At 42.9% G+C, this 25,934-nt stretch overlaps 2 protein-coding genes and 1 long non-coding RNA gene across 3 annotated transcripts; 2 read left to right on the forward strand and 1 right to left on the reverse strand.

Annotated features, from left to right (window-relative positions):
* Positions 1-7,564: 7,564 nt before the first annotated feature.
* Positions 7,565-7,965, forward strand: LOC123500549. Its single transcript, XR_006673376.1, has 2 exons — positions 7,565-7,682; positions 7,903-7,965. It is a non-coding gene; the product is annotated as an uncharacterized LOC123500549 (long non-coding RNA).
* A 1,378-nt stretch (positions 7,966-9,343) lies between these two features.
* LOC123500546 lies at positions 9,344-11,105 on the forward strand. Its single transcript, XM_045249236.1, has 3 exons — positions 9,344-9,363; positions 10,092-10,268; positions 10,448-11,105. Exons 1-3 carry the CDS (start codon positions 9,344-9,346, stop codon positions 11,103-11,105), a joined length of 855 nt encoding a protein of 284 aa, XP_045105171.1.
* A 6,481-nt stretch (positions 11,106-17,586) lies between these two features.
* LOC123500547 lies at positions 17,587-24,499 on the reverse strand. The gene is made up of 2 exons (XM_045249238.1): positions 24,438-24,499; positions 17,587-18,954 (listed from the first exon to the last, which is right to left on the reverse strand). The coding sequence occupies exon 2, from the start codon at positions 18,950-18,952 to the stop codon at positions 17,846-17,848; it is 1,107 nt and encodes a 368-aa protein (XP_045105173.1). The 5' UTR covers positions 18,953-18,954; positions 24,438-24,499; the 3' UTR covers positions 17,587-17,845.
* Between the last annotated feature and the right edge of the window lie 1,435 nt (positions 24,500-25,934).

The raw sequence follows: 25,934 nt of genomic DNA on the forward strand, positions 1-25,934 counted from the left end.
GAAGTGTATTAAGCCAGTCGACAGTAAACATGAAAACAACATGTGTGTGTCACTTAAAACTCAAAACCACACAGATCAACTTACTAATATATGGAAACAATAATTCTAATTAAGAACTGGCAACTCGAGTATCCTGGGAAGAGTGTTGCTCTCTCTGCTGTTTTAAGGGAATTTCCCAAAAAATAGAAAATATGTTCTATCAAAGCCTAAACTAACCCAACATAACCTATCTATTCAGCTGCAGTGTATAAAAAAGATAAAACAACAAAAACAATGTATGAATGATGACAATGTGCCGACAGTAGATAGCTGTTTCCAAGTGTTATGCCTGGTGTACAACTTTCACCTTTCTCATCATGAATCAAGAAGACATACATATAGTCATATGAGGTGAGAAGAACCTCCGATCCTCTAATTCAGGGGAATTTTTAAGAATCTACTCTAACCTTGGGAAATTTTTCCTATTTTTGCAACGGCAGGGTTAGGTTAAGTTAGGTTACATTAGACTAGGTTAGGTTAAGGTTTGGTTTGGTTAGGTTAGGCTATGCTATGCTAGGTTAGGTTAGGTTTAGGTTATGTCTATTTTTTTATTTATTTTTGGGGGAATTTCCCTAAAATATGGAAATTTCTTCTATTCAAGCCTAATCTAACCCAACCTAACTTAACTATGCTGCTGCAGTGTATGAAAAAAAAACAACATGAAAACAACAATAAACAAACAAACAAAAAAAAAAAAAAATATGTATGAATCATGACAATGTGCCGACAGTACGTAGGTAGCTGTTTCCCAGTGTTATGCCTGGTGTAAAACCTTCACCTTTCTCATCATAAATCAAGAAGATATATATATATATATATATATATATATATATATATATATATATATATATATATATATATATATATATATATATATATATATATATATATGTAGTCATATGAGGTGAGAAGAACGCCTTATCTAATCTAAATTAGATCCACATATGGCTAATAACTGCTTAGGTGCAGACGTTATTTTGACTAACCCCCTTCAGGACTGTCTCACATTATTTTGCCCGATGTTTCCATAGTTATAACATTTTTGCAATGACAAAAAATACATTGGGGATATCAAATTAGCTTTATACTCACATTTAGCCCGAAAATGCAGAAATTTTCTTCAAGGAGGAGTAACACACAAGTTCCCGCTGGTTCCTTGGTGAGCAACTGAGCATGTGCAGTCACTGCAGTCTGACCAGAACCTGTGGATGGGTCGCGTCCTCTCCATCAATATGGATGGGATCCCACAGATATTTATGTGTATTGTGACCGAGGCTTAACCCAACCTGGGCTGGCCACCTGTTTAACTTAGCAAACACATTGTTGGACAAATAGTTAATTCTTGCTGTAATATCCATGCCACTATGCCATGAGGAGGAGAAAAACTTCTCATATTTTTCTCTCTTCAGTCTATACCTATCCAGTGATATGCTTGATCTTGATCTTGATCTTGATTCTACAGGTGTCCCAGAATTTCTCCTGGGGCCTTAGTATCCGCAGCTCCTGTAGGGGACAAAAAGAAAAAAAGGCGGCAAGAACCTAAACCAGACACCATCCTGAATACTACTAATCCCTGCATCTGGAACTCCACATTCTCTCCAGGAACTCCTTGACAGCTTCTATCATCCTTTCATTCGTGTCTCCACACAGTCCAGCAGCAATACCATCCATTCCCTTCCAGTCTTCTCCACCCTGGCATCCCCCAGTTCCCTCAGCACCACTTGCATCATCTCATATCTGTCTCTGGCATACTTCACACATTCCAGCATCACATGCTCCACCGTCTCGTCCTCTCCCGAGTCACACATCTGGCACACTTTACTGCGGGACTCTGACCATCTGTAACTCCTTGCATTCACATTCATGCACTGTGCCCTAGCTCGGAAGAGGAGGTCACCCCCCAGGCTGCCATCATACCACTTTTCATACATTGGGGCCTCTTTCTTCCTATACCACTCCAGAGTACTCTTTTGTTCCGTCCTAGGCCTCCATTCGCTCAGTCCAATACACTTCACCCTTCTGTCTATCTCTCTCTTCCACTTCCTTACATCCTAGTCTGGGCCCTCTCCATTTCCAACAATCATGCTCCAGTCACTCTCAACATGCTTCCCCTCAACTCACTGGAACGCCCAACTAGTTTCCAGACCACTCTTCACTACCATCCTGACACACTTCTTCCCCCACCTGCTATTCCTAACATTCCATAGAAACACCTTCCTAACTATTTTTGCATCATTCATTCGTTCTAGCCTAGCCTTGAATCTCAGTGTTGCCTTCGCATGCCTCTCTCTGAAGGTACTCCATCCCATGTCTCCCCTTAATGCCTCTATTGCTGCATACCCTGGTGCATTTAGAGCCATTCTATCCTATTTCTAGCTTCTCTAATTCACTTTCATTCCACGTCATCACATCCATACCATACTTGATGCTTGGAACAGCCACGTTCTTCCAAATTTCTCACAGCACATCATACTTGCTGGCTCTCATCCTTGCTGCACTTCCTAGCCGACCCACCCACTGGTTCACCAAACTCATCTTTTCATTCTTTGCTTTCACACAGCCATATGGACTCATCCACATCCCCAGATACTTGTATTCCTCAGCCTGTTGCACCTCATTTTCTTCCAGTCTCCACACCAAGTTTCTTTCATCATCTGACCTATTCACAACCATCACCTTGCTCTTCTCACTGCTGAATCTCACCCCAAAGTCTCTTCCATAGCCATCTACAACATCCAGGAGACTTTGGAGCTCCTCTGCTGATTCACTCATGACTACCACATCATCTCCATACAAGAGCACACATGCTTTGCTCGATTGTTTTGCTGCCTCCTGATCTTGATGAAATCGATGCTAAAATTCCCACGGAAAAAAATATATCCATATATCACGATGTTACTGAGTAAGCTTGGTCATACTATATAGTACAGTCAAAGATTTTACCTTTTTCATTATCCAAATCAATAGATTTTAGACTTGTAGTATGCCGCATTTAAGATATTGATAGCAGTATTACTAAAAAATCACTAAAAAATATTTGTTTTGACTAACTTCTCCCAAAATTATCCATCCAGGATATTTAAAAGTAGATATAGAATGTCAACAGTATCATCATAATAAATGTTCTATGCATCTGTATGCACCTGGGATTTAATATAACAATAATCTAGCTCATGTCAGCAAGAGACACGTAGCAGCGGTGACATCTGGTGGCTAGGTTAGAGCGAATGAATGATGCTAGAATAGTGAGAAAAGTGTTTCTGTGGAATGTCAGGAGTAGCAAGTGGGGGAAAAAGTGTGTCAGGATGGTGGTGAAAAGTGGTCTAATAGCTAGTTAGGCTTTTCAGTAGGTAGAAGGAAGGCACTTAGAGAATGACTGGAGTATGATTGTTAGAAATGGAGAGGGTAGAGAATGGGGTATAAGGAAGTGGAGGAGTAAGATAGACAGAGTAGTGAAAGGTGTGGGACTGAGTGACTGGAGGAATAGGATTGAGCAAAAGAGTACCTTGGTATGGTATAGAGAGAAAGACGCCCCAATGTATGAAAAGTGGTATAATAGAAGCCTGGGTGGGGATCTTCTCTCCAGAGCTATGGCACAGTGCATGGATGTGAATGCAAGGAATTATAGATGGTCTGAGTCCCGCAGCAAAGTGTGCCAGATGTGTGACATAGGAGAGGATGAGGCGGTAGAGCATGTGGTGCTGGAGTGTGTGAAGTATGCCAGAGACAGGTATGAGATGATGCAAGTGGTGCTGAGGGAGCTGGGGCATGACAGAGTGGAGATGACAGGAAGGGAATGGATGGTGGTGATGCTGGGACTCTGTGGGGAGACGAATGAAAGGATGATTGAGGCTGTGGAAGACAGTGATGTTAACTTTTCTAGCCCACATTGTCGTACCGAACCACCAGAATTATCGTATTTTGCCTAATATTATCGTACATCCAAAGGAAAAATAATATACACACATCAGAACTGCATTATACACTGTATTGAACATTTCATTCATAAAGGTGTTTCCTTTTTTAACAAAATAAATACATAATGTTTGAATGACAACATAAATAAATCAGCATTTTATACGTTTAAACTCTTATGTTAAAGCGACAGGGGGTCCAAGCTCACTGTTACGTGAACAGGAGCTACACGTGAAAGAAAACACACCCAAATGATTGTCGCCTGACTGAGGAATCGAACCCAAGTCCTCTAGCTATTGGGCCGTGTGTGCGCGTCCGAGTACATAAAAACCGATAAACAAGCACACACACACACACACACACTATATATATATATATATATATATATATATATATATATATATATATATATATATATATATATATATATATATATATATATATATATATATATATATATATATATATATATATATATATATATATATATATATATATATATATATATATATATATATATATATATATATATATATATATATATATATATATATATATATATATATATATATATATATATATATATATATATATATATATATATATATATATATATATATATATATATATATATATATATATATATATATATATATATATATATATATATATATATATATATATATATATATATATATATATATATATATATATATATATATATATATATATATATATATATATATATATATATATATATATATATATATATATATATATATATATATATATATATATATATATATATATATATATATATATATATATATATATATATATATATATATATATATATATATATATATATATATATATATATATATATATATATATATATATATATATATATATATATATATATATATATATATATATATATATATATATATATATATATATATATATATATATATATATATATATATATATATATATATATATATATATATATATATATATATATATATATATATATATATATATATATATATATATATATATATATATATATATATATATATATATATATATATATATATATATATATATATATATATATATATATATATATATATATATATATATATATATATATATATATATATATATATATATATATATATATATATATATATATATATATATATATATATATATATATATACATATATATATATATATATATATATATATATATATATATATATATATATATATATATATATATATATATATATATATATATATATATATATATATATATATATATATATATATATATATATATATATATATATATATATATATATATATATATATATATATATATATATATATATATATATATATATATATATATATATATATATATATATATATATATATATATATATATATATATGTGTGTGTGTGGTTGGAGTGATTTATAATCCCCACTGTACTGACTGTAACAAAGTTGGCGATTTTGCCAGCACAACCGTATAGTGAGCTGTAGCAGCTAACCGCAGCCGGGGGTGAACCTGTAATAATATATATATATATATATATATATATATATATATATATATATATATATATATATATATATATATATATATATATATATATATATATATATATATATATATATATATATATATATATATATATATATATATATATATATATATATATATATATATATACAGCAGGAAAGCAATAACTAAGGTAGCTACGAGCAGCATCTTTAATGGGCCAAACGTTTCGACATTTCATCTTATGTCATCATCAGTGGTCTAAAATAAAATAAAACGATAAAACAAATATAAGTATAAAAGAATAAAGTAAAAATACAAAGAGAATTACAATGGTAAAAATTCACACTATCATAAGTGGGTATGCTGACAGAGTATTGTTGAGGGATGGCTTTACTTGGGAAATATATAGGATTCCAGTATTCTTAAACTGTGTCTATTACAGGTGGCGAGGATACGGAAATGACTGAGATTGGGTTGAACCTTACATGAGAGGCAGTGGTCCCGTATCGCGGAAAATGGGGCGTTGTGTAGCGGGCGCCCTGTTCTGGCAGACTGGCCTAAATGCTCGCTGGCTCGGTTTATAAGTGAGCGCAAGGTGCTACCCACATACTCAGCCTGGCAGCTGGGACAAGTGAAACAATAAACAGCCGACGAGCGTAAGGCAGTTGGCAGAGTGTCCTTAAAGAGGAAAAAACTACCTATACATAGACTATTTGTAGACACAATACGAAAATGTTTATCAGGATAATATTTTGTAAGTTTTTCATATAGACCCTTTCTAATTTCTTGGAAACCTCACCTAAAAATGGAATACGTAAATAGATTGTTTCTTTGGCAACAGTGGTAATTGGATGTTTAAGAAGGTATTTACTTTGGAGAAAGTTATTCAGAGTTTTCTCAAACAGGTTGGTGGTGAAGCCATTGTTATAGAAAAATCCTTTAGGAAAGTAACTTCATTATGGAAATTTAGGTAAGAAGAAGACAGAGCAAAGGCACGGTGTAAGAGGGTACGGACTGAATTGATTTTGAACCGGAAACTGCAAAAGCTGAAAAAACTAATACCGAGGCCAGAAAATGTAGGTTTACGATAAATAGAGGTGGAAAGTCTACCATTGATTTTTGTGATGTTTAGGTCAAGGAAGGGGATTTGTGAGTCTATTTCAGATTCCATAGTGAACTTGATATTGTCATGTTGTGAGTTAAGGTAATGTAGGAAATGGTCTGCATGTGATGCTTAACAATGAATTATATAAACAAACAGACGGCGTGGCGATGGGCTCACCACTCGGACCCACCTTCGCTAACATCTTCCTTTGTTACCACGAACGAAACTGGCTCGATGATTGTCCTATCGCTTTCAAACCTATGTCATATATACGATATGTTGATGATACGTTGGTGTTTTTTAAGGAAGCATCACATGCAGACCATTTCCTACATTACCTTAACTCACAACATGACAATATCAAGTTCACTATGGAATCTGAAATAGACTCACAAATCCTTCCTTGACCTAAACATCACAAAAATCAATGGTAGACTTTCCACCTCTATTTATCGTAAACCTACATTTTCTGGCCTCGGTATTAGTTTTTCAGCTTTTGCAGTTTCCGGTTCAAAATCAATTCAGTCCGTACCCTCTTACACCGTGCCTTTGCTCTGTCTCTTACCTAAATTTCCATAATGAAGTTACTTTCCTAAAGGATTTTTCTATAACAATGGCTTCACCACCAACCTGTTTGAGAAAACTCTGAATAACTTTCTCCAAAGTAAATACCTTCTTAAACATCCAATTACCACTGTTGCCAAAGAAACAATCTATTTACGTATTCCATTTTAGGTGAGGTTTCAAGAAATTAGAAAGGGTCTATATGAAAACTTACAAAATATTATCCTGATAAACATTTTCGTATTGTGTCTACAAATAGTCTATGTATAAGTAGTTTTTTCCTCTTTAAGGACACTCTGCCAACTGCCTTACGCTCGTCGGCTGTTTATTGTTTCACTTGTCCCAGCTGCCAGGCTGAGTATGTGGTAGCACCTTGCGCTCACTTATAAACCGAGCCAGCGAGCATTTAGGCCAGTCTGCCAGAACAGGGCGCCCGCTACACAACGCCCCATTTTCCGCGATACGGGACCACTGCCTCTCATGTAAGGTTCAACCCAAGTCATTTCCGTATCCTCGCCACCTGTAATAGACACAGTTTAAGAATACTGAATCCCTATATATTTCCCAAGTAAAGCCATCCTCAACAATACTCTGTCAGCATACCCACTTATGATAGTGTGAATTTTACCATTGTAATTCTCTTTGTATTTTTACTTTATTCTTTTATACTTATATTTGTTTTATCGTTTTATTTTATTTTAGACCACTGATGATGACATAAGATGAAATGTCGAAACGTTTGGCCCATTAAAGATGCTGCTCGTAGCTACCTTAGTTATTGCTTTCCTGTTGAAAATACGATTTCAGAAATCAACCTGTTTCGGATAATATATATATATATATATATATATATATATATATATATATATATATATATATATATATATATATATATATATATATATATATATATATATATATATATATATATATATATATATATATATATATATATATATATATATATATATATATATATATATATATATATATATATATATATATATATATATATATATATATATATATATATATATATATATATATATATATATATATATATATATATATATATATATATATATGTGTACACACTGTTTAGAATTGCCCATTTCATGAATGGCAAACATGAAATGAACCTAATTCTAACCTAACCTAACCCAATTCATGAAATGTTCAATGGAGTGGCCATTTCATGAAATGGTTAGGTTAGGTTAGGTTAGGTTAGGTTCATTTCATGAATTGGGTTTGCCCATTTCATGAAATGGGCAATTTCACAAACGGTGTATATATATATATATATATATATATATATATATATATATATATATATATATATATATATATATATATATATATATATATATATATATATATATATATATATATATATATATATATATATATATATATATATATATATATATATATATATATATATATATATATATATATATATATATATATATATATATATATATATATATATATATATATATATATATATATATATATATATATATATATATATATATATATATATATATATATATATATATATATATATATATATATATATATATTGTTACGGGTTCACCCCACCGGCTGCGGTTAGCTGCTACAGCTCACTAGACGGTTATGCTGGCAAAATCGCCAACTTTGTTACAGTCAGTACAGTGGGGATTTTAAATCACTCCACAGAGTCCCCACTACTACAACTCGCAGCCGAGGTAACCCTCAGGTTCTTTCAAGGTCGCCAACAGTGTATAATCTCCCCCATTGTTAGGGAATCTCCTCAACAACTCCTTTTCCTCCTGTACCCAACCAAGTAGAATTTATAAATAGTTGATGCTATGTGTAACAGGGCGAGGCCTTAATACCCCCTAGAGAAACCGCCCACAAGGACAATTCCACCCACTTCTATGAAGTATTATGTTTGCACCCGCCTTGTCCACAGACTGTGATAACACAGACCGGAACAACGCGCGCGGTATATTATATACTTATACTATCCTACTACAACAAGTGCCTACTAACACCTGTTAGACTCCTCCTCCTCCTCCTCCTCCTCCTCCTCCTTCTCCTCCTCGTCCTCCTCCTCCTCCTCCTCTTGCTGCTCCGTCCTCCTTAACTTGAACCCTAAATGGTCGACCCAATTCAGGGGTGAGGTCAGTCAGGTCACTCACTTTCCACACACACACACACACACACACACACACACACACACACACACACTTATATGTAGTTGTAAATTACTTATTAGGTACTGGTAAATTTAAAAAGCATCCTTCCATAGAGAGAGAGAGAGAGAGAGAGAGAGAGAGAGAGAGAGAGAGAGAGAGAGAGAGAGAGAGAGAGAGAGAGAGAGAGAGAGAGAGAGAGAGAGAGAGAGAGAGAGAGAGAGAGAGAGAGAGAGAGAGAGAGAGAGAGAGAGAGAGAGAGAGAGAGAGAGAGAGAGAGAGAGAGAGAGAGAGAGAGAGAGAGAGAGAGAGAGAGAGAGAGAGAGAGAGAGAGAGAGAGAGAGAGCACCTGAGCTCATATTTTTAAGGTGTGGACACACAATAATGAAGCAGTGCTCCTTTGTGTGTGTTACCGCCCTCAGTGGCAGGGAAGTGAGCCTCTTCACTTTATCCACACTAATCTGGATGCCCTACTGTACCAGCAAGCCTGCAAACACCTCATCATCATTGGTGACCTCAACCAGCACCTTGTGGCGAGGGCATTTGATGACTTGCTAACAGATTTTGGGCTCACTAACCATGTCGACTTCCCAACCCATATTTCTGGCTCCTCACTCGATCCAGTAATTACCGATCTGCCAGAGGGATTAGTCACCTGCCGCCCACTCGGTACCCCTGGGTCATCTGACCACGTGGCCATCCTTACGACAGTGAAAGTGAGGGTGGACAGGATGAACCGACAACGCGCACCAACTGGCTTTGGCGGCGAGCTGACTGGGAGGCACTGAGAGCTGAGCTCAGCCAGACAAACTGGGAGGATCGTCTCACTGGCACCCTTAACGAACAGGTGGAGGCCTTCACCAGTCACCTGCTGTCCCTTCAGTCAAAGTATGTGCCCTGCCAGACATATAAATCAAGACCAGGGGATCAGCCATGGTTTGGATTTCGCTGTCGTGAGGCGGCGGACTTGAAGAGCAGGGCCTGGCGACGACTGAGAGCAAGCAGCACCCAAGCCAACCGTGAGTCATATAAAGCTGCCTGCCGCAACATGGCCAACGCGCAAAAAGCCGCCATCCAAGGTGGAAGACTGACCTGACTGCAAAGCTCTCAGGTCAGAATGTTGGTAAGAAGGAGTGGTGGAGTAGCTTGAAGCAGCAGCAGGGCCTGGCCACGGACTCCACCATCCCCCCACTCACCACACCGAGCGGTGAGGTAGTGACGAGAGGGAGGGACAAAGCCGAGCTATTCTCCGCCCACTTCTCCACCAAAATGAGTGTTACCCACCCAAACAACACTCCACCCAGGATCCCAGTGCTAACAACTGCTGAGCTGGACAGCCTGCACATCACCATGGAGGAGGTGATGGCCCTGCTCAGCAAGACCGACACGAAGAAGGCTCTGGGACCAGACAACATCAGCCCTCACATACTCAGGCAATGTGCAGCTGAGCTCGCCACTCCACTCACCCAGCTCTACCGGGAATGCCTCACTTCCCAAACATGGCCAGCACTCTGGAAGCAGGCCAGAGTGGTGCCTGTACACAAGAAGGGTAGCAGGGCGGATCCTAAGAACTACAGGCCCATCTCTCTCTCTCCGTGGTGGGGAAGACGCTGGAAGTCCTCATCACGAGAAAAGTCACCGCCTTCCTCGACGCCCACCACCTCCTTAACTCAAAGCAGTTTGGGTTCAGGCAGGGTAAGTCGGCAGCCGACCTGCTTCTCCTAAACTCTACGGAGTGGAGCACCGCGATAGACAGTGGGAAAGAGGTGTTCGTCGTTGCCCTGGATATCGCCGGTGCTTTTGACAGAGTGTGGTTCAAGGGAATGGCAGCCAAACTGAGGAGCCTTGGAGTGTGTGGAGGACTGCTGCACCTCCTGGAGGACTACCTTCATGGCAGAACCCTGCACACTGTTGTTGATGGCCACTCGTCCTCCCAACACCATATCAAAGCCAGCGTCCTCAGGGCAGTGTCCTCGGCCTCTGTTGTGGTGTGTATATTTCAATGACATACTGCAACTAGTCCCCGAGGCCAAAGCTTATGCAGACGACTGCACCCTCACCTTCATCAGCGACAGGAACCACCGGCAGAACACGGTGGACAGAATCAACGCTGTCCTGCAAGTTATTGCATCCTGGAGCTGCCGCTGGCAAATAACCCTCGCCCCTGAGAAAACTCAAGTCCTGCACATCTCCAGGCGGCGAGAAGACGCCCATCCCCCAGCCTTCTTTCTTGAAGGCAAAAGGCTGCCTTTCCAGCAGTCTATCTCCATCCTGGGGGTGGAAGTAGACGCAGGCCTAACTTTCACCACCCACGTGAGGAGGGTTGCCAGGGATGCGGCGTGGAGGCTGAGCTGTGTCCGACGCGTTGGGAAGTTGCTCGACGGTCCGGGGATAGCGTCCCTCTACAGGGCCCAGGTCAGGCCCGTCATGGAGTACGCCCCTCACCTGGTCCTCCTGCCCACCCTCCTATCTTGCCGGGCTTGACAGGATCCAGGCAAGAGCGCAGAGGATGGTGCAAATGAGGAACCAGGACCAGCAGCCCAACTTTCAACCTCTACAGCAGCGGCGAGACGTGGCGGGCCTGTGCGTCATGTACAAGGCCCTCAGGCAACAGACTCCACACCTGGCACCACTACGCCTGCCACCCCATCCATCCCCACACATGACACTCGAACCGCCGGCCTAATAGACCACCACCTCACTGTGACTGTGCCCTTTGCGAGGACCGAGAGTCACCTCCGTTCCTTCCTCCCTCGTTACAGCCGCATGTGGAACCGGCTGGTGCAAGACACAACATACACCACTCTACATGCCTCCAGGCGTACAAAAGAGGCGTGAACGAGTGGCTAAAGTGCTAGTGTGACACCAATAAGTGCAGTGAAAGTGTGTAATTATATACTATTATCAAATTATCAACTTGTCTCACTTCTGTAAATATTGTGTATTTTCTTTTGTTGCCAAGATAGGCCTGAACTATACCATAGTCTCAGACCTCTGGTATGTACAACACATGTAACCTAGTTTAAATAAAAAAAAAAAAGAGAGAGAGAGAGAGAGAGAGAGAGAGAGAGAGAGAGAGAGAGAGAGAGAGAGAGAGAGAGAGAGAGAGAGAGAGAGAGAGAGAGAGAGAGAGAGAGAGAGAGAGAGAGAGAGAGAGAGAGAGAGAGAGAGAGAGAGAGAGAGAGAGAGAGAGAGAGAGAGAGAGAGAGACAGAGAGAGAGAGAGACGCTACGAGAATCTCCTGAGGTGCAGGGTCTGACAGATCATGTCACCTTCCCCACACATGAACGAGGAGGGACATTAGACCCTGTCATCTCAGACTACCAGGAAGACAAGCTTCAGTGTCATCAGCTGGGGCTCGTGGGCAGCTCTGACCATCACGCTGTACTGACACAGCTGGAAGTGGGCGTGGCTCAGGACGAGGCCACCACCCGCACCATCTGGCTGTGGAACAAAGCAGACTGGGCTTCCCTGCGCCGCGACCTGACCCACACCCCATGGGCCACTCTGCTACAGGGAGGAGCAGAGAGTGAAGCACTTGCACTCACCTCTCACCTTCTCGCCCTCCAGAGACGCCACGTCCCACACAGGGAATACACCACCAGATCGACGGATCAGCCATGGTTTGGCTACCGTTGCCGTGTTGCTGCCGAGGCAAAGTATGCTGCCTGGCTCCGCTACAAGAGGAACCCGACTCGGCGCAACAAGGACCTGCACAGGGCTGCATGCAGGAGGATGGTGGTAACCAGCAAGTGGGCCTTAAAAAAGTGGGAGGAAAGCCTGCGCCGGAAACTGTGTGGCACTGGCGTAGGAAACAAAACTTGGTGGTCTCTTGTTAAGGACAAACAAGGAACTGGCCACCAAGAATCCATCCCTCCCTCAGCAAGCAGGACGGTACTGTCGCCACCAGCAGTAAGGAGAGGGCACAGTTGCTGGCTTCCTTGTTTGCTGGAAAAATGAAGGTCGGGAATCCACAGCAGCCACCGCCTCAGCTGGTCCAGCAATGTGAGAAGACTGTCACCATGGTGGAGGTGACGCATCAGCAGGTGAAGCGATTATTGCGGGGCTGGACACACAGAAAGCCACCGGCCCTGATGACATCAGCCCGCACCTGCTGAAGCGATGCTCCCAGGAACTGGCTGCCCCTCTCACCCAAGTCTTCACAACTTGTGTACGGGAAAACGTCTGGCCTTCAGTGTGGAAGGAGGCTCGAGTAGTTCCTGCACACAAAAAGCTCCAGGACGGACCCAAAAAACTACAGACCCATATCCCTGTTGTCAGTGGTGGGTAAAGTGTTTGAGAGGGTCGTGGCAGAGGTGGTGTGTAGACATCTCAAGGACAATGCCCTCCTCTCAGACCAACAGTTTGGGTTCAGACCTGGAAGGTCAACCTCCGACCTAATGATGCTTCTCACCAGGCATTGGCAGGACGCCCTCGACGACGGCAAGGACACTATAGTGGTTGCTTTGGACATAGCAGGAGCTTTTGATAAAGTATGGCACAACGGATTACTAGAAAAGCTTCGTGCTAAAGGCATCCAGGGTGGCTTGCTACGACTCTTGGGAAATTACCTGCAGGACAGAAGCCTCAAGGTGGTTGTCAACGGGCAAACATCTGAGTCCCTGCCTGTGGAGGCATCAGTGCCACAGGGTTCAATTCTTGGCCCACTCCTGTGGAATATCTACGTGGATGATCTTCTCCAGCTACTGCCAGGAGTCATGGCCTATGCTGATGACTGCACCTCTCCTATACCTATCCACGCCAGGACAGTGGGCGGGCTGCTGAGGCCATCAATCAGCAGCTACGAGTGATAAAGGAGTGGGGTGCTCGCTGGCAAGTGACATTCGCGCCGGAGAAGACACAAGCAATGGTTGTCTCTCGGTCCCCAGCCGCCATGGCAGCAATGGCAGGAAAGTTGTCTTTGGCGCTGCTGCTCTCCCACTCCAAGATGACGTCAAGATACTTGGAGTGGAGGTGGATCGAGGGCTGAGGTTTGACAGGCATGTCAAAACCATTGCCAAGAAAGCCTCTCACAGGATCTCCGCTCTCAGAAGGATCGCCAGTTTCCTCGACAGGAAGGGGAGACTGCTGCTGTACAAGGCACAGGTGCGGCCCCACCTTGAATACGCAGCTCTCTCCTGGATGTCCTGTGCCGCCACACACAGAAGGAGACTGGACAGCATCCAACGCCGCGCCATACGGCTAGTAGATGCTGCACTACCACCTCACCCAGAGCCTGAGCGTCCCCTTGATTCACTGGAACACCGCAGAGACGTGGCGGCGATCGTAGTGTTCCATAAGGCACAGGTGCAAAGAGTGCCACATCTGGCAGGGCTGCGTCATCCTCTAAGAGTCACCGCACGGAGCACGAGAACGGTGCTCAATGGTGGTGACGCCGTAGAGGTGCCGCGATCCCACGGGTGTCAGCATCAACGCACCTTCGCAGGACGCGTCTCCAGGATGTGGAACTTGTTCACGGCCGCGGTGCCTCACGTCCAGGAGATGAACACACACAGTGTCAAACTGATGGCACATAAGTGGAGACAGACACTGCCAACTCCTCTGACACTCTTTGTGACGTGACACTCAGTGTAGTGCAGTGCGTGAATAGTGCTAGTGAAGTGAAACGAATAGTGCTCCATTTACATGCTGACCATCTTGTATATTATCTATTTTTAAGTCTTGTAAATATTGTAGAGAAATAGATTGTAGTACCCTTAGAATAGGTAGCACACGACAGTGCGCCTTTGGGTACATGTTCCTTTGTATAAAGTTTTGTTTAAATAAAAAAAAAAAAAAAGAGAGAGAGAGAGAGAGAGAGAGAGAGAGAGAGAGAGAGAGAGAGAGAGAGTGAGTCATCCCTTCTCGTTGGGTCGGGGGGAGTGAGGACAGTGGATTACGGGCAGAGGGTGAGAGGGAGAGAGTACAACCAAGGTCCCCCCGCTATCGCCGACAGGGCCATACCTGGCAGCAGTGCCCGAGGCTTCAATCCTGCTAGTACTGTAAGAACAAATACCACTTGCAAGATACTTGCAAGGAGAGGCTGGCTGACAGGCGACTCTCTGACTTAATTCAAGCGGTCAGATTAGGATCACAAGAGACTCTTGCTGTGTTGAGAAGTGCAGCTTAGAGACACCCACAATCTCAACCACAACAGGGATACGGCACGGCCTGGGGACCAACCACCGCCTCACTTCAAGGACCAACCAGCCACCACCTCTTACAACCACATCAGCTTAGTGAGCGTTACCCACCTCCCCAAGGACACCATGGTTCTGGTAACATCACCCTCAGGCCATGGGTGCTATAAACGAAGCATAGTGTCGGCAAACATTCGTGGTTTTCACACAAATGTGGGTGGACTCACGCACAGGTTCATATTGAAAAATGACGCCGACTTAGTGTTCGTGTGCGAAACTTTGTCAGATGATAATGTGCCTGCGACCTATGCGACGATAAAAGGGTACTCGACTTTTTTTTTATTTATACCATGTGGGCTTTTAACAGGAATTTATGGGCTAAAGGGGATACTTTTTGGGTATCCCCTATCTCAAAGCCCACCCGCTAGGAAACCGTTGCCCCGAGTGAGGAAGCCCAACCTACACTCGGACCGTGGACAGGATTCGAACCCGTGCGCTTGGAGACCCTCGGATCTAAAAGCACGCATGGTTCCACTGTACCACTGCGGCTTAGGAAGGACCGCTCTAAACAGAGCTGTGGCGTGGCATTTTGATACAAGTCGAGCCTCAGTGTCGCAGTGCTGGACACGCCCATCCCCACGGAACTCGAGATGATATTACTGAAACTGGTAGGTGAGGATAGCCGAGGTATGCTGAGTGTTGGGTGTTACTGCCCACCATCTCAGGGCGCAGCATTACTACAGTTCCTCACGGATAATATTGATCGCCTCCTCACGACCCACCAGTGTGAAAATATGATAATTCTCGGAGACCTAAATCCCTTCCAGAGTGCAGCACGCTTTTGACTCCCTGCTGGAAGTGTTTGACCTCACTAACCACGTTACCTTCCCCACCCATCGCTCCGGCTCCACCCTAGATCCTGTCATCACAGACCTCAAAGCCCATGAGGTACATTGCTCCTCACTAGCCCCGGTGGGAAGCTCTGACCACGTAAGCATCCTCATCAGGATATTCTTTAAAAGGCCTCGTGATGACATTGTTGTGGTCAATGTTATGTTACCACGAAGAGGGGACAAGAGTAGCAGTGTCGTTAGTTCAGGAACTCTCTCACACTGTCTTCTCAGGGGAGTTAACGAAAACACAGCTTGGGTTTCTCTTATATTAATAATACAGTTATTTACACTACACAAGGATAGTCTTGTACACACACACAAAGTCCACAGCTCCCTGGTAAACGCCCGGGGGAGCACAACGGCCAGCTCGTGTGTTCGTCAGACTCCAACTAATGTAGCTCCGTCTTGTCAATCTCTCGTCAACAAAAACTCACTGACACCGGTGACCGACTCATATATTAAAGAACAGTTACAAATGCATTGGTTACAATAATTAAAGTATTACTTAATTATAAATGAAAAAAATAAAATATATGATAGTACTAAATATATGTCTATGCTGTTATAATTACATATATATAATCCAGCAACCAGAGGTTCCCACACTGAGCCTGTGGGAACGTATACTGACTTAGCATAAGAAGTGCTTGCACATGAAAATGAAAGGATGTGCTCTTCGCTAAGATCAGCCTCGCTTCTCACAGCTGTGTGTAAAAACAAGGAAAAAATAATTATATACAATTCATACCCTAACACCGCTCGGTCACATACCTGCCGCGTCCTCGCGGCATAAAAAGAAAGCATACATAGAAATATTCTAATCATGTACCTAGCCGTGTTAAGGTGTACTACAGGATGTTCATGGTTGAGAGTGAAATCGCCGCTGGGCAACTTTAGCAGCATGAAGATTAGAATAAAGGCTTTGTAAACACAAATAAAGAGAGGAAGTAAAATGCAAATGGTCAGGAGAATAGGAACTAAGAGACTAGGATAGAAAACAACAGGATCGAGGTACTCTGGAAGAGACTCTTCTAAGGCTTGAGCAAATTCTGACTGGTTTGAAAATCTAATTTCATGTAAGGTGTTAGTAACATAGGAAAGCCTGTAAAAAGATAGATTTTGCAAAATAGATAAAGGGAAAAGATGAGGAGCAGATATATTGACAGTAAAGCTTCGTAGAGACGTTTAGGATAGGTGGTCAGATTAGTAGACGTAACATGACAAAAATTGTGAACTGCATGATGACCAACAACCCTCTCATACATTGTACCATTCGGACAAACAACTGCGAGAGGGATGGGAGTTGGGAAGAAGTAATGATAACCATGGAACGGATGTTGAAAAATGGCCTGTGGAACTATATGTCTATAGGGACAAGTTAAGAGAGCATCCTCTGCGTGAACACGAGTAAGGATGACCTCGCACATATTCCCTACAATGGGGCGAAAAATAAAAGGGTAGCATCGCAGTGATATCGGTGTAAATACGATGACATGCAGCTACTCAGCGAGTCCCTTGAGGTAGTGGTATACACGGAAAAATCCTTTGCAATCAAAACCAGAGTAGGAGGTAAGTCTAGGATTAGGACAGAGGTGTTAATAGAGAATGGAAAAGGAATGATTTCATAAGCATGAAAGGTGTCCATTGATTTGAAAGGAACATAGATGACGACAGCTTCAAGCGTGAGAACCGTTTCTAAGATGGGATAATAATGTTCCACAATATCACGGTTAAACAAAGGTTGTAATTTGAAAATAGTCTGTCCAATGTCAAGCGTCTTGATTAGATCAGCGACAGGGAAAAGAGCAGCAGTTACTATACCCCGGCTGGCATTAACAAGGTTTTGGATGAGGACAGAATTATAGGAAAGCATGGCATCTAGAGCGGATTCTAAAACTTCCAGTGACTGATCTACGAGAACAAAGTCCGTCAATTCAGCTATGCGAACTATTGCATCGTTAAGTACACTACGAAGGTGATTGGTATGGCCAAGGAGATCTTTCAAATGTGATTCCAGACTAGCAATGTGTTTACTGTGCATATTAATGACTCGTCTATTAGTAGTTGCAATGTTGACAAGATGATTGTAGCGTTCACGTAAATCCTGTACATCCTCATCCATCGCTGTACCAAAGAGAGTTTGGGAAATTTTACCGAAGGCATTGATCAATCCTCGCTTGTTCCGAGCATGCATTGGGTGTTTAGAAAAGTCGTACGTAGCGGTAGCAAGTTTGTTAGAGAGAAAAGTTAAGCGAGTCTTTAGGAGGTTGAGAATAGAAGTGGAATGAGGATAAGATGGTGTGTCTGTCTGTTCGGCGAGTTCAACCTCCACTCGCCGAACCATCTCCGCTAAGCTTGAAGCAACGCCCCTCAGGACTCCCGGCACTGAGTGAAGAGTGGAGTAAGAATAGCGGACGAACAACGCATCTTCCACTAGGGTCACTGTTCCCAAGGGCGCAACGAGTGCCCCTGGCTTGAGATGTGTTGGAGTAGCCAATGCAGTCCCTAATGTTCCCCAGAGAAGCAGGAAAAACGCCATTGCTGCAAGAAAGCGTTGCGTTAGGTTCGTGACCTGAGATTATAAGAGTGAGTAGGATGACTAGTAGGTGGGATGGCAGTGGTTGGAGGATTATTACTCGGTATGCAAGTGCGACTATCCAAAGCTGGATCAGAAGCCTTAGTTATCTTGAGCCTGTCACTGTGAACCATTTCTACAGTATTGAGAGCTGGGTCAAAACTGCAAACTTGTTACCATTACCCTCGCTGACAATTAAGCGCGGACCCATGAACTTAGGGGACAATTTGGATTCCCTCGGGGCGCTTGAACCATCACCATATCTCCTACTCTAAAGGTGATAGGAGTTGCACGCTTGTGTTGTTGCTGCATCATCTCATTCCTAGAAGCAAGCAATTTCTCCCTAACCTTTTATGTATGTCTGTGAAAACTCGCAGATGCTGGGAAGAGTAGTCATCTATGTTATAGACAGGCTTAGAGGACCCGCCAACAAGTCGTATGGCAATCTCTTATCTACTCCATAGAGAATGTAGTGGGGGTTTTCGCAGTTGATTCACATACCGAACCATTAATGCAAGCCGCAACCTGAGGAATCCAGTCTTCCCAGTTGTCATGTAAGCTAGTGACAACATGACGGAGGGCTTCAAGGATTTTACGATTCGCCCTCTCTACCAGGCCATTTGAACTTGGATGGTAAGCTACGGTAAACGTCTGTTTGATGTTATACTTAGCGCAGATCTCCGATAGCAAGGCATTTCTGAACTCCGTGCCATTATCGCTAAGGAGAACACGTGGAGTGGTGTAAGGACAGAACAAGTGCGTAACTAGCGCATGTGCAATCGCAGGTGCTGTCTTAGCTTTTACCGGGGACAAAACTACAAAACGAGAGAAATGATCTACGCAAACCAAGAGGTACTGGGAGCCTTGGCGACTCTTAGGAAGCTGCAGAAGGTCCATTGCAACTACATCCCATGGTTGTGCAGGTGGTGGGTATCCTAGCATAGGCGCAGGACCAGACGTAACGCCCTTATGCTTAGCGCAGCTAACGCAACGCGAAACATGATCGACAACGTCTACTCTCATACGAGGCCAATAATATGCACGACGGACGGCAGCCAGGGTTTTGTCACGACCTGGATGTCCAGCTGTAGGGTGATCGTGCATAAGTTGTAGAATGACTGGAACAAAAACTTCTGGAATAACCCAAAGATCTTTGCCTCCATCTTCTTTCGGGTTTCGCCTACATAAGACATTAGATAGTGATAAAAAGAATTGTGAGAAGGGTACATGTAAGGAGGGCAAATTGGAAAGATCACAAGATTCCAGAGCATAAATTACTTTCCCCCATGTCTCATGCTTTCGCTGTTCCACGCCGAGTTCCTGGAGAGAAAAATTATGTACTGGGGATGCTTGAGAGACTGCACTCACTGGAATATTCCGTGATAGAGCGTCAGCTACGACATTCGGACGGCCTGGAAGGTACTTGAACTGAAGAGAGTATTTTTGCAATGTAAGATACCAGCGTGCAAGCCTGCCACTGAGATTACGTCCCTTGAAAAGATTTGTGACAGCGACGTGATCTGTGAAAACTGTGATTAGATCTCGGAAATGGGTAAGAGCCCAGATGACAGCTAAAGCTTCCTGATGCGTGACTGAGTAGTTCGCTTCCGCAGAGTTAAGAACCCTACTCGCATAAGCAATCACACGATTTTTACCCCTATGTGTCCTCCGAGTCAGCACTGCGCCGAGCCCTAACGAAGATGAGTCCGTGTAGAGTTCAAAAGATAATGAGAAGTCAGGGAATGCTAGAACGGGAGCCTGTGTGAGAGCTGTTTTTAAATCCTGGAAACTACGCTACTGTGCAGCACTCCAATGAAATTAAACGTCCTTCTTGAGTAACTGGTTGAGTGGTGATGCAAGTTTAGCAAAATCCTTAATAAAAGGTCTGTAGTAACCTGCTAAACCTAAGAATGATCTCACATTCTCGATGGTTCTTGGTTGTGGAAATTTTTTGACTGCAGACACTTTATCGTCCATTGTGTGGATTTCCTCACTATCGACAACGTGCCCTAAAAAGGTGATTTTGGACTTCAAAAACTCGCATTTTGACAGTTTTACTCGAAGGCCGGCTTCATGCAGTCGCTGTAAAACTGAACGCAAAGTCTGAAGATGAGATTCAACAGATTTACTGGTGATGATGATGTCATCCAAATACGCATATACAGAATTACCTAACATGTCTGTAAACAATGTATTGATCATCCGCTGGAATGTAAATGGCGCAGACTTTAGTCCAAACGGCATGCGCAACCACTGATAGTGCCCTGATGGCGTGCTAAACGCAGTGACTCCTTCGCCATAGGTACCTGCCAGTACCCCGACAGCAAGTCAAGACTGCTGAAAATGGTATTACCACCACCTAAGGACATAAGCAAGTCACTCAGGACTGGTAGAGGGTAACGATCATCCTCTGTTACCTCATTTACTTTCCTAAAATCAATGACTGGGTGAAAACTACCATACTTTTTAGGAACGAGGAAGAGGGGACTGTTCCAGGGGGAATGTGAGTGTTCGATCACTCCCTGATGGAGCATCTCTTTGATTTGCTCATCCACAATTTCCCTCTGACTGTGAGGTAGTCTGTAGGCTGGAATGTAAACTGGTTTAGTGTTTGGTTTGAGAAGAATACGGTGTTCGGCATGCTCCGTACTACGGAGCCAGGCAACGCAATCACGTTGCGACGTTCTTCGAGAATATCCAACAGCGAGTGCTTCAGCTCTGGGTAATCCACAACATTGACAAGCGAGCTTAGAGGTGGGCCCGACCCCAGCTCGCTGTCAGAGGTGGATGACACCGTTGCGACACAAGTTTTGGGAAAGTCTAAAGGAGTAGGCAATACTTTTTGATCATAAACTAATCCATCTCCAAGGTAGAGACCATGTTTCACACGTACTGGTCCTCCCGTAACGTTCACCACTAACGCAGAAGTGACATTACCTTCCTGAACGGTGGAAAGTGTGGACTCCACTGCAAGGCGCTGAAGTTTACAAGGACCAGTGAAGCATATGTCACTGTTAACTGGTGCATCAGGCACTGTGATGGGGATACGCATTGCTACGCGATCCGGAATCTCATGGTTACCCACCACAGTGGCTTTAACGCATCTCCAATTGAGAGGTGACGCGAAAGTGGGAGGAGACACATGAACCGACGGTAGTATACACGAGGGACTCTCGCCACGTTTATCCCCACCGCCTCGCTTGGTGTCATGACGAAGAGATAAGGGCATAGGTTCCTGCATTGCTTGAAGTGTCTTTCCTGAACTGTGACTGAATTATGGTTTGGAAGGACTTGCATGTCAAGAAGCTTCATATCTGACAATCCCAGAAGTCCGTCAGCTGGAAGATGGAAGTTAGAAGTGACATAGAATTTCAAGTAATGAATGGGTAGTCCTCTTTTATGCGTATGGGTAAAGTAACCATTCCTGAAATACTCAAAGCTGAGCCAGTCACCCACGTAGGTTTAAATCACTCTGGCGTAACGGCCACCGCCCACCGCGAAAGATTCGTTTGATAGCTCTAAACGAGTCCTCCGAGAGGACATTCACAGTGGCGCCAGTGTCCACGGCCAAGGAGAGTCCGCACGACCCTATTTTAGTAGGTAGAGCCATGATAGTGGACTGAGCACAGGCAGCGACAATACTATCGTATGTGGCTAAGTCGTTCGTGCCTGTGAACGCAGATTGATTATCTGGACAATCTAACCTGGATTTTTTGTCGCGGGGCGCGCGGCTTCCCCCGCCGGCTGAGGGCCAGCAACACGTCGCGCATCTGTTTCCGCCCGCATCTGTGCAATCTGTCGGCAACGATCTGATGAGTGACGCCCATAACCATGGACAAGGCAAAAGTAGGGTAGTGTTGAAGAGGAAGTGCTCATCTGGCCATGGGTCGTGGCAAACCTACCAGTAGCAGATGTAGGAGGATGACTAGAAGGAGGAGGAGGAGGAGGAGGAGGAGGAGGAGTTTGAGGATAAGTAGATGTTGAAGTATGAGGGTAGGTATGTGAGAAGGTAGCATGGGTGTGAGTGGATATAGAATTCTTAGGCCTTGTCGACAATGCTTTCCCCTGACCCGTGTGGGGTGCTTGAGCTGACGGGGTGAAATAGCCTGTCTTTACCGCAGCCTTCTTTTGATCGCTCTTTCGCTTTAGGCATTTCTTCTCATGATGTCCTGCTTTGTTACAATAGGAACAAACTAGAGGGCGGCTTCTCACTACTGCAGCGTAAGACTCTACCGGCAAGTTCTCGGTAACCATCGCCTTTTCCCTCCTTTAGTTTGGATTCAGCAGTTGACACAAGTACATCAAATCTGTCATTTGGAGTGTAGTTGAGAGACAGGAAAGCATGTCTCGCTTTCCCATGTACTTGAAAGAGCAAAAAGAAGATTTCAAAAAATTTTGAGAGGTTTTCAAATGTGATCATGGTATTATTTGGTCCCTCACACCAACCTTGTTCCCTTAGTACTCGTAAACAACTCTCCATCTGCTTGCCTGCAGGTATGGAAGCATCCCAAGGGTTTTCCACCTTGTCCCCATTCTCAATACTCTCCACAATTGAGATGATTTGTTTCAAGAGCGTAGTTTCAGCTCCACCCCCAAAAATACGCAGCATTTTCTCTTTGAAAAGATCGTAATTCTGCCCAAGGTTCCGGGAGAGAAAAGAAACGCCTTCCATCATTCTTTGAGCCCGTGAACCAGGCGCTAATTTTGATCTAACAAAAGCAATTTTGTCTGCGTCATCTGTCGTTCCCGAGTGACGCAAGACATCCTCACACATGGTCATGAACGTGTATACCGAGTAATCCACATCCTGGCCCGTGAAAGGTCTAACAGTATTTTCTGTTTGAAGAAATTTTACTGTTTGAGCGGTGACTGGTGAACCTACAGTGTTAGTAGCCATGGTGGATGCAGGTGTTGTGTGAACAGGATATGTTTTACCACTCCTCAAGGTATGAACATCACCGGAAGGCTGAGAAATTTGACTTGAATATGAATCTATGAGCCTTTCAGCCGCAGTAACTGACTCAGGAGTGTCAGGGTTATCTATCTCATTTTCCTCTTCATCAATGAGGTTACTCTCGCATTGTTGTCTGATTTTAGCTTCTTCCTGCAAAATTTCGTCTTCATATAATTTTAAGTATTCATCAAATTTGTTGGGCTTCTTCGCCATCAGCAGTCACTGACACACAGAAATGTTTTACCCAAAATTACAATAGCAGTATATGATATAAAAGAAAGAATATATAAAATAGCATGCAATCACTGGAAAATACAGTTACCCAAACACTACAGTTGTATGTACATGAACACTCAAAGAAAATTAATAAAGTGCTGTTAACGTAGTTATGCTATATAAAAAAAAAGAATAATTGATAACTTCCACCATAACAATAAAGTAATATGTGACGCTATTTTTGTGTAATTGTAGTATTAACTTTGTGCTTGTTCTCACCTAAGATGTGAGAAAATATGTACGAAGCGAAGGTCACAGATGCTCCTCAGGCGCCCTTGACAGGGCGGCAGTCTGTCTCTCAGAGAAGGAATGATGGATGGATGGTTTTAATTTTAGGCGCCGTAACTACATAGGTCATGTAGCGCCTCTACAATATTTTAATAAAGTCAATATTCATAAAAACTAAAAACAATTAAAAACAATATGATAAAAGGTAACTAAAAAAAAACTAAAATTACAAAAGTTAAATAAAATATTAAAAATACATATAATAAAATGAAATAAAATTCATACATTGGGGAGAAGCCCAGCTTCTCCCAGGTACCTGTACACGTCATGGCCGGGGGCCAGACATGCTACACCAAGCACCTTTGAGAGATCGTAAGCACCGCTATCGCTACTGCGATTCCGGTAGAGGTAGCGGTGTCGTAACTCGATAAAACTAGGGCACTCTACCAGAAGGTGCCGCACGGTGAGCGGCACCAAGCAGTCATCACAATAAGGTTGTGGGTCTCTGGTCAACAGGTACCTTTGTGTAAGGTACGAGTGACCTATACGCAGTCGCGCCAATAAAGTCTGTACACGGCGATCCCGGACATCGGTGTATGTCCACTGAGGGATAAAGGAATTAGTGAGCTCTCCCATTTTCGAAGTTGCTACCCCTGTTAGCCATCTCCCCTGCCAAATTGCTGCAACTGCCTCACTAATTAGAGGAAACACATCTCGAAACGGAACAGGGGCAGGAGATGAAGCGCGACTTGCTGCCTCTTTAGCGAGGCGATATGCGTGTTCATTCCCTGGAACACCTACGTGACCAGGGACCCAACAGAACCCAACACGATATCCTCGTTGGGTAAGAAGATATAGCCACTCTAGGGCTGATAAAACCAATGGGTTAAGCTAGATAGTAGAAGAGAGAGCAGTAAGAGCACTGTGACAGTCACTAAAAATTGTAAAAGACGAAACAGAGAAAGTAAAAATTTTCTGTAAAGCTACGACTATGGTAGACAGCTCCGCCGTAAAAACGGACGCCACTGAAGGAAGGCTGCCACACCGATAAAAAAAAAAAAGGGAGAAACTACACTAAAACCGACGATTGGAACCATCAGTAAAAACAAGAATATCATTAGAATGGATAAAAAAGTGGGACAGAGCTGGCATTAAATCCTTCTTATCATCAATGGCAGGAGGGCATAATGAGATAACTGGAAACTGCCAATAACCAACTCGTGGGAGACGGAAAGAGTACACAGGAGTGGGATCGATAAATAAATCCGCCATGAGATTTGCAACTCGATGGCCAAATGGTTTAGGGAGACCAGGTCGAGTGACATACACCTGCGAACGAGAGTCCCGCAATATTGACAGACAAGGGACAGAATCAGAAAGACGGTGGACGCGAAACCAACACCGGAGCATCGAAGACTGGCGCCGAAGGTCGAGCGGCCAGAATCCAGCATCAACTAATAGACTAGGTATTGGAGATGTCCGAAATGC

Source organism: Portunus trituberculatus, unplaced genomic scaffold, assembly GCF_017591435.1.
Source record: "Portunus trituberculatus isolate SZX2019 unplaced genomic scaffold, ASM1759143v1 PGA_scaffold_399__1_contigs__length_104998, whole genome shotgun sequence".
Lineage (NCBI taxonomy): Eukaryota > Metazoa > Arthropoda > Malacostraca > Decapoda > Portunidae > Portunus > Portunus trituberculatus.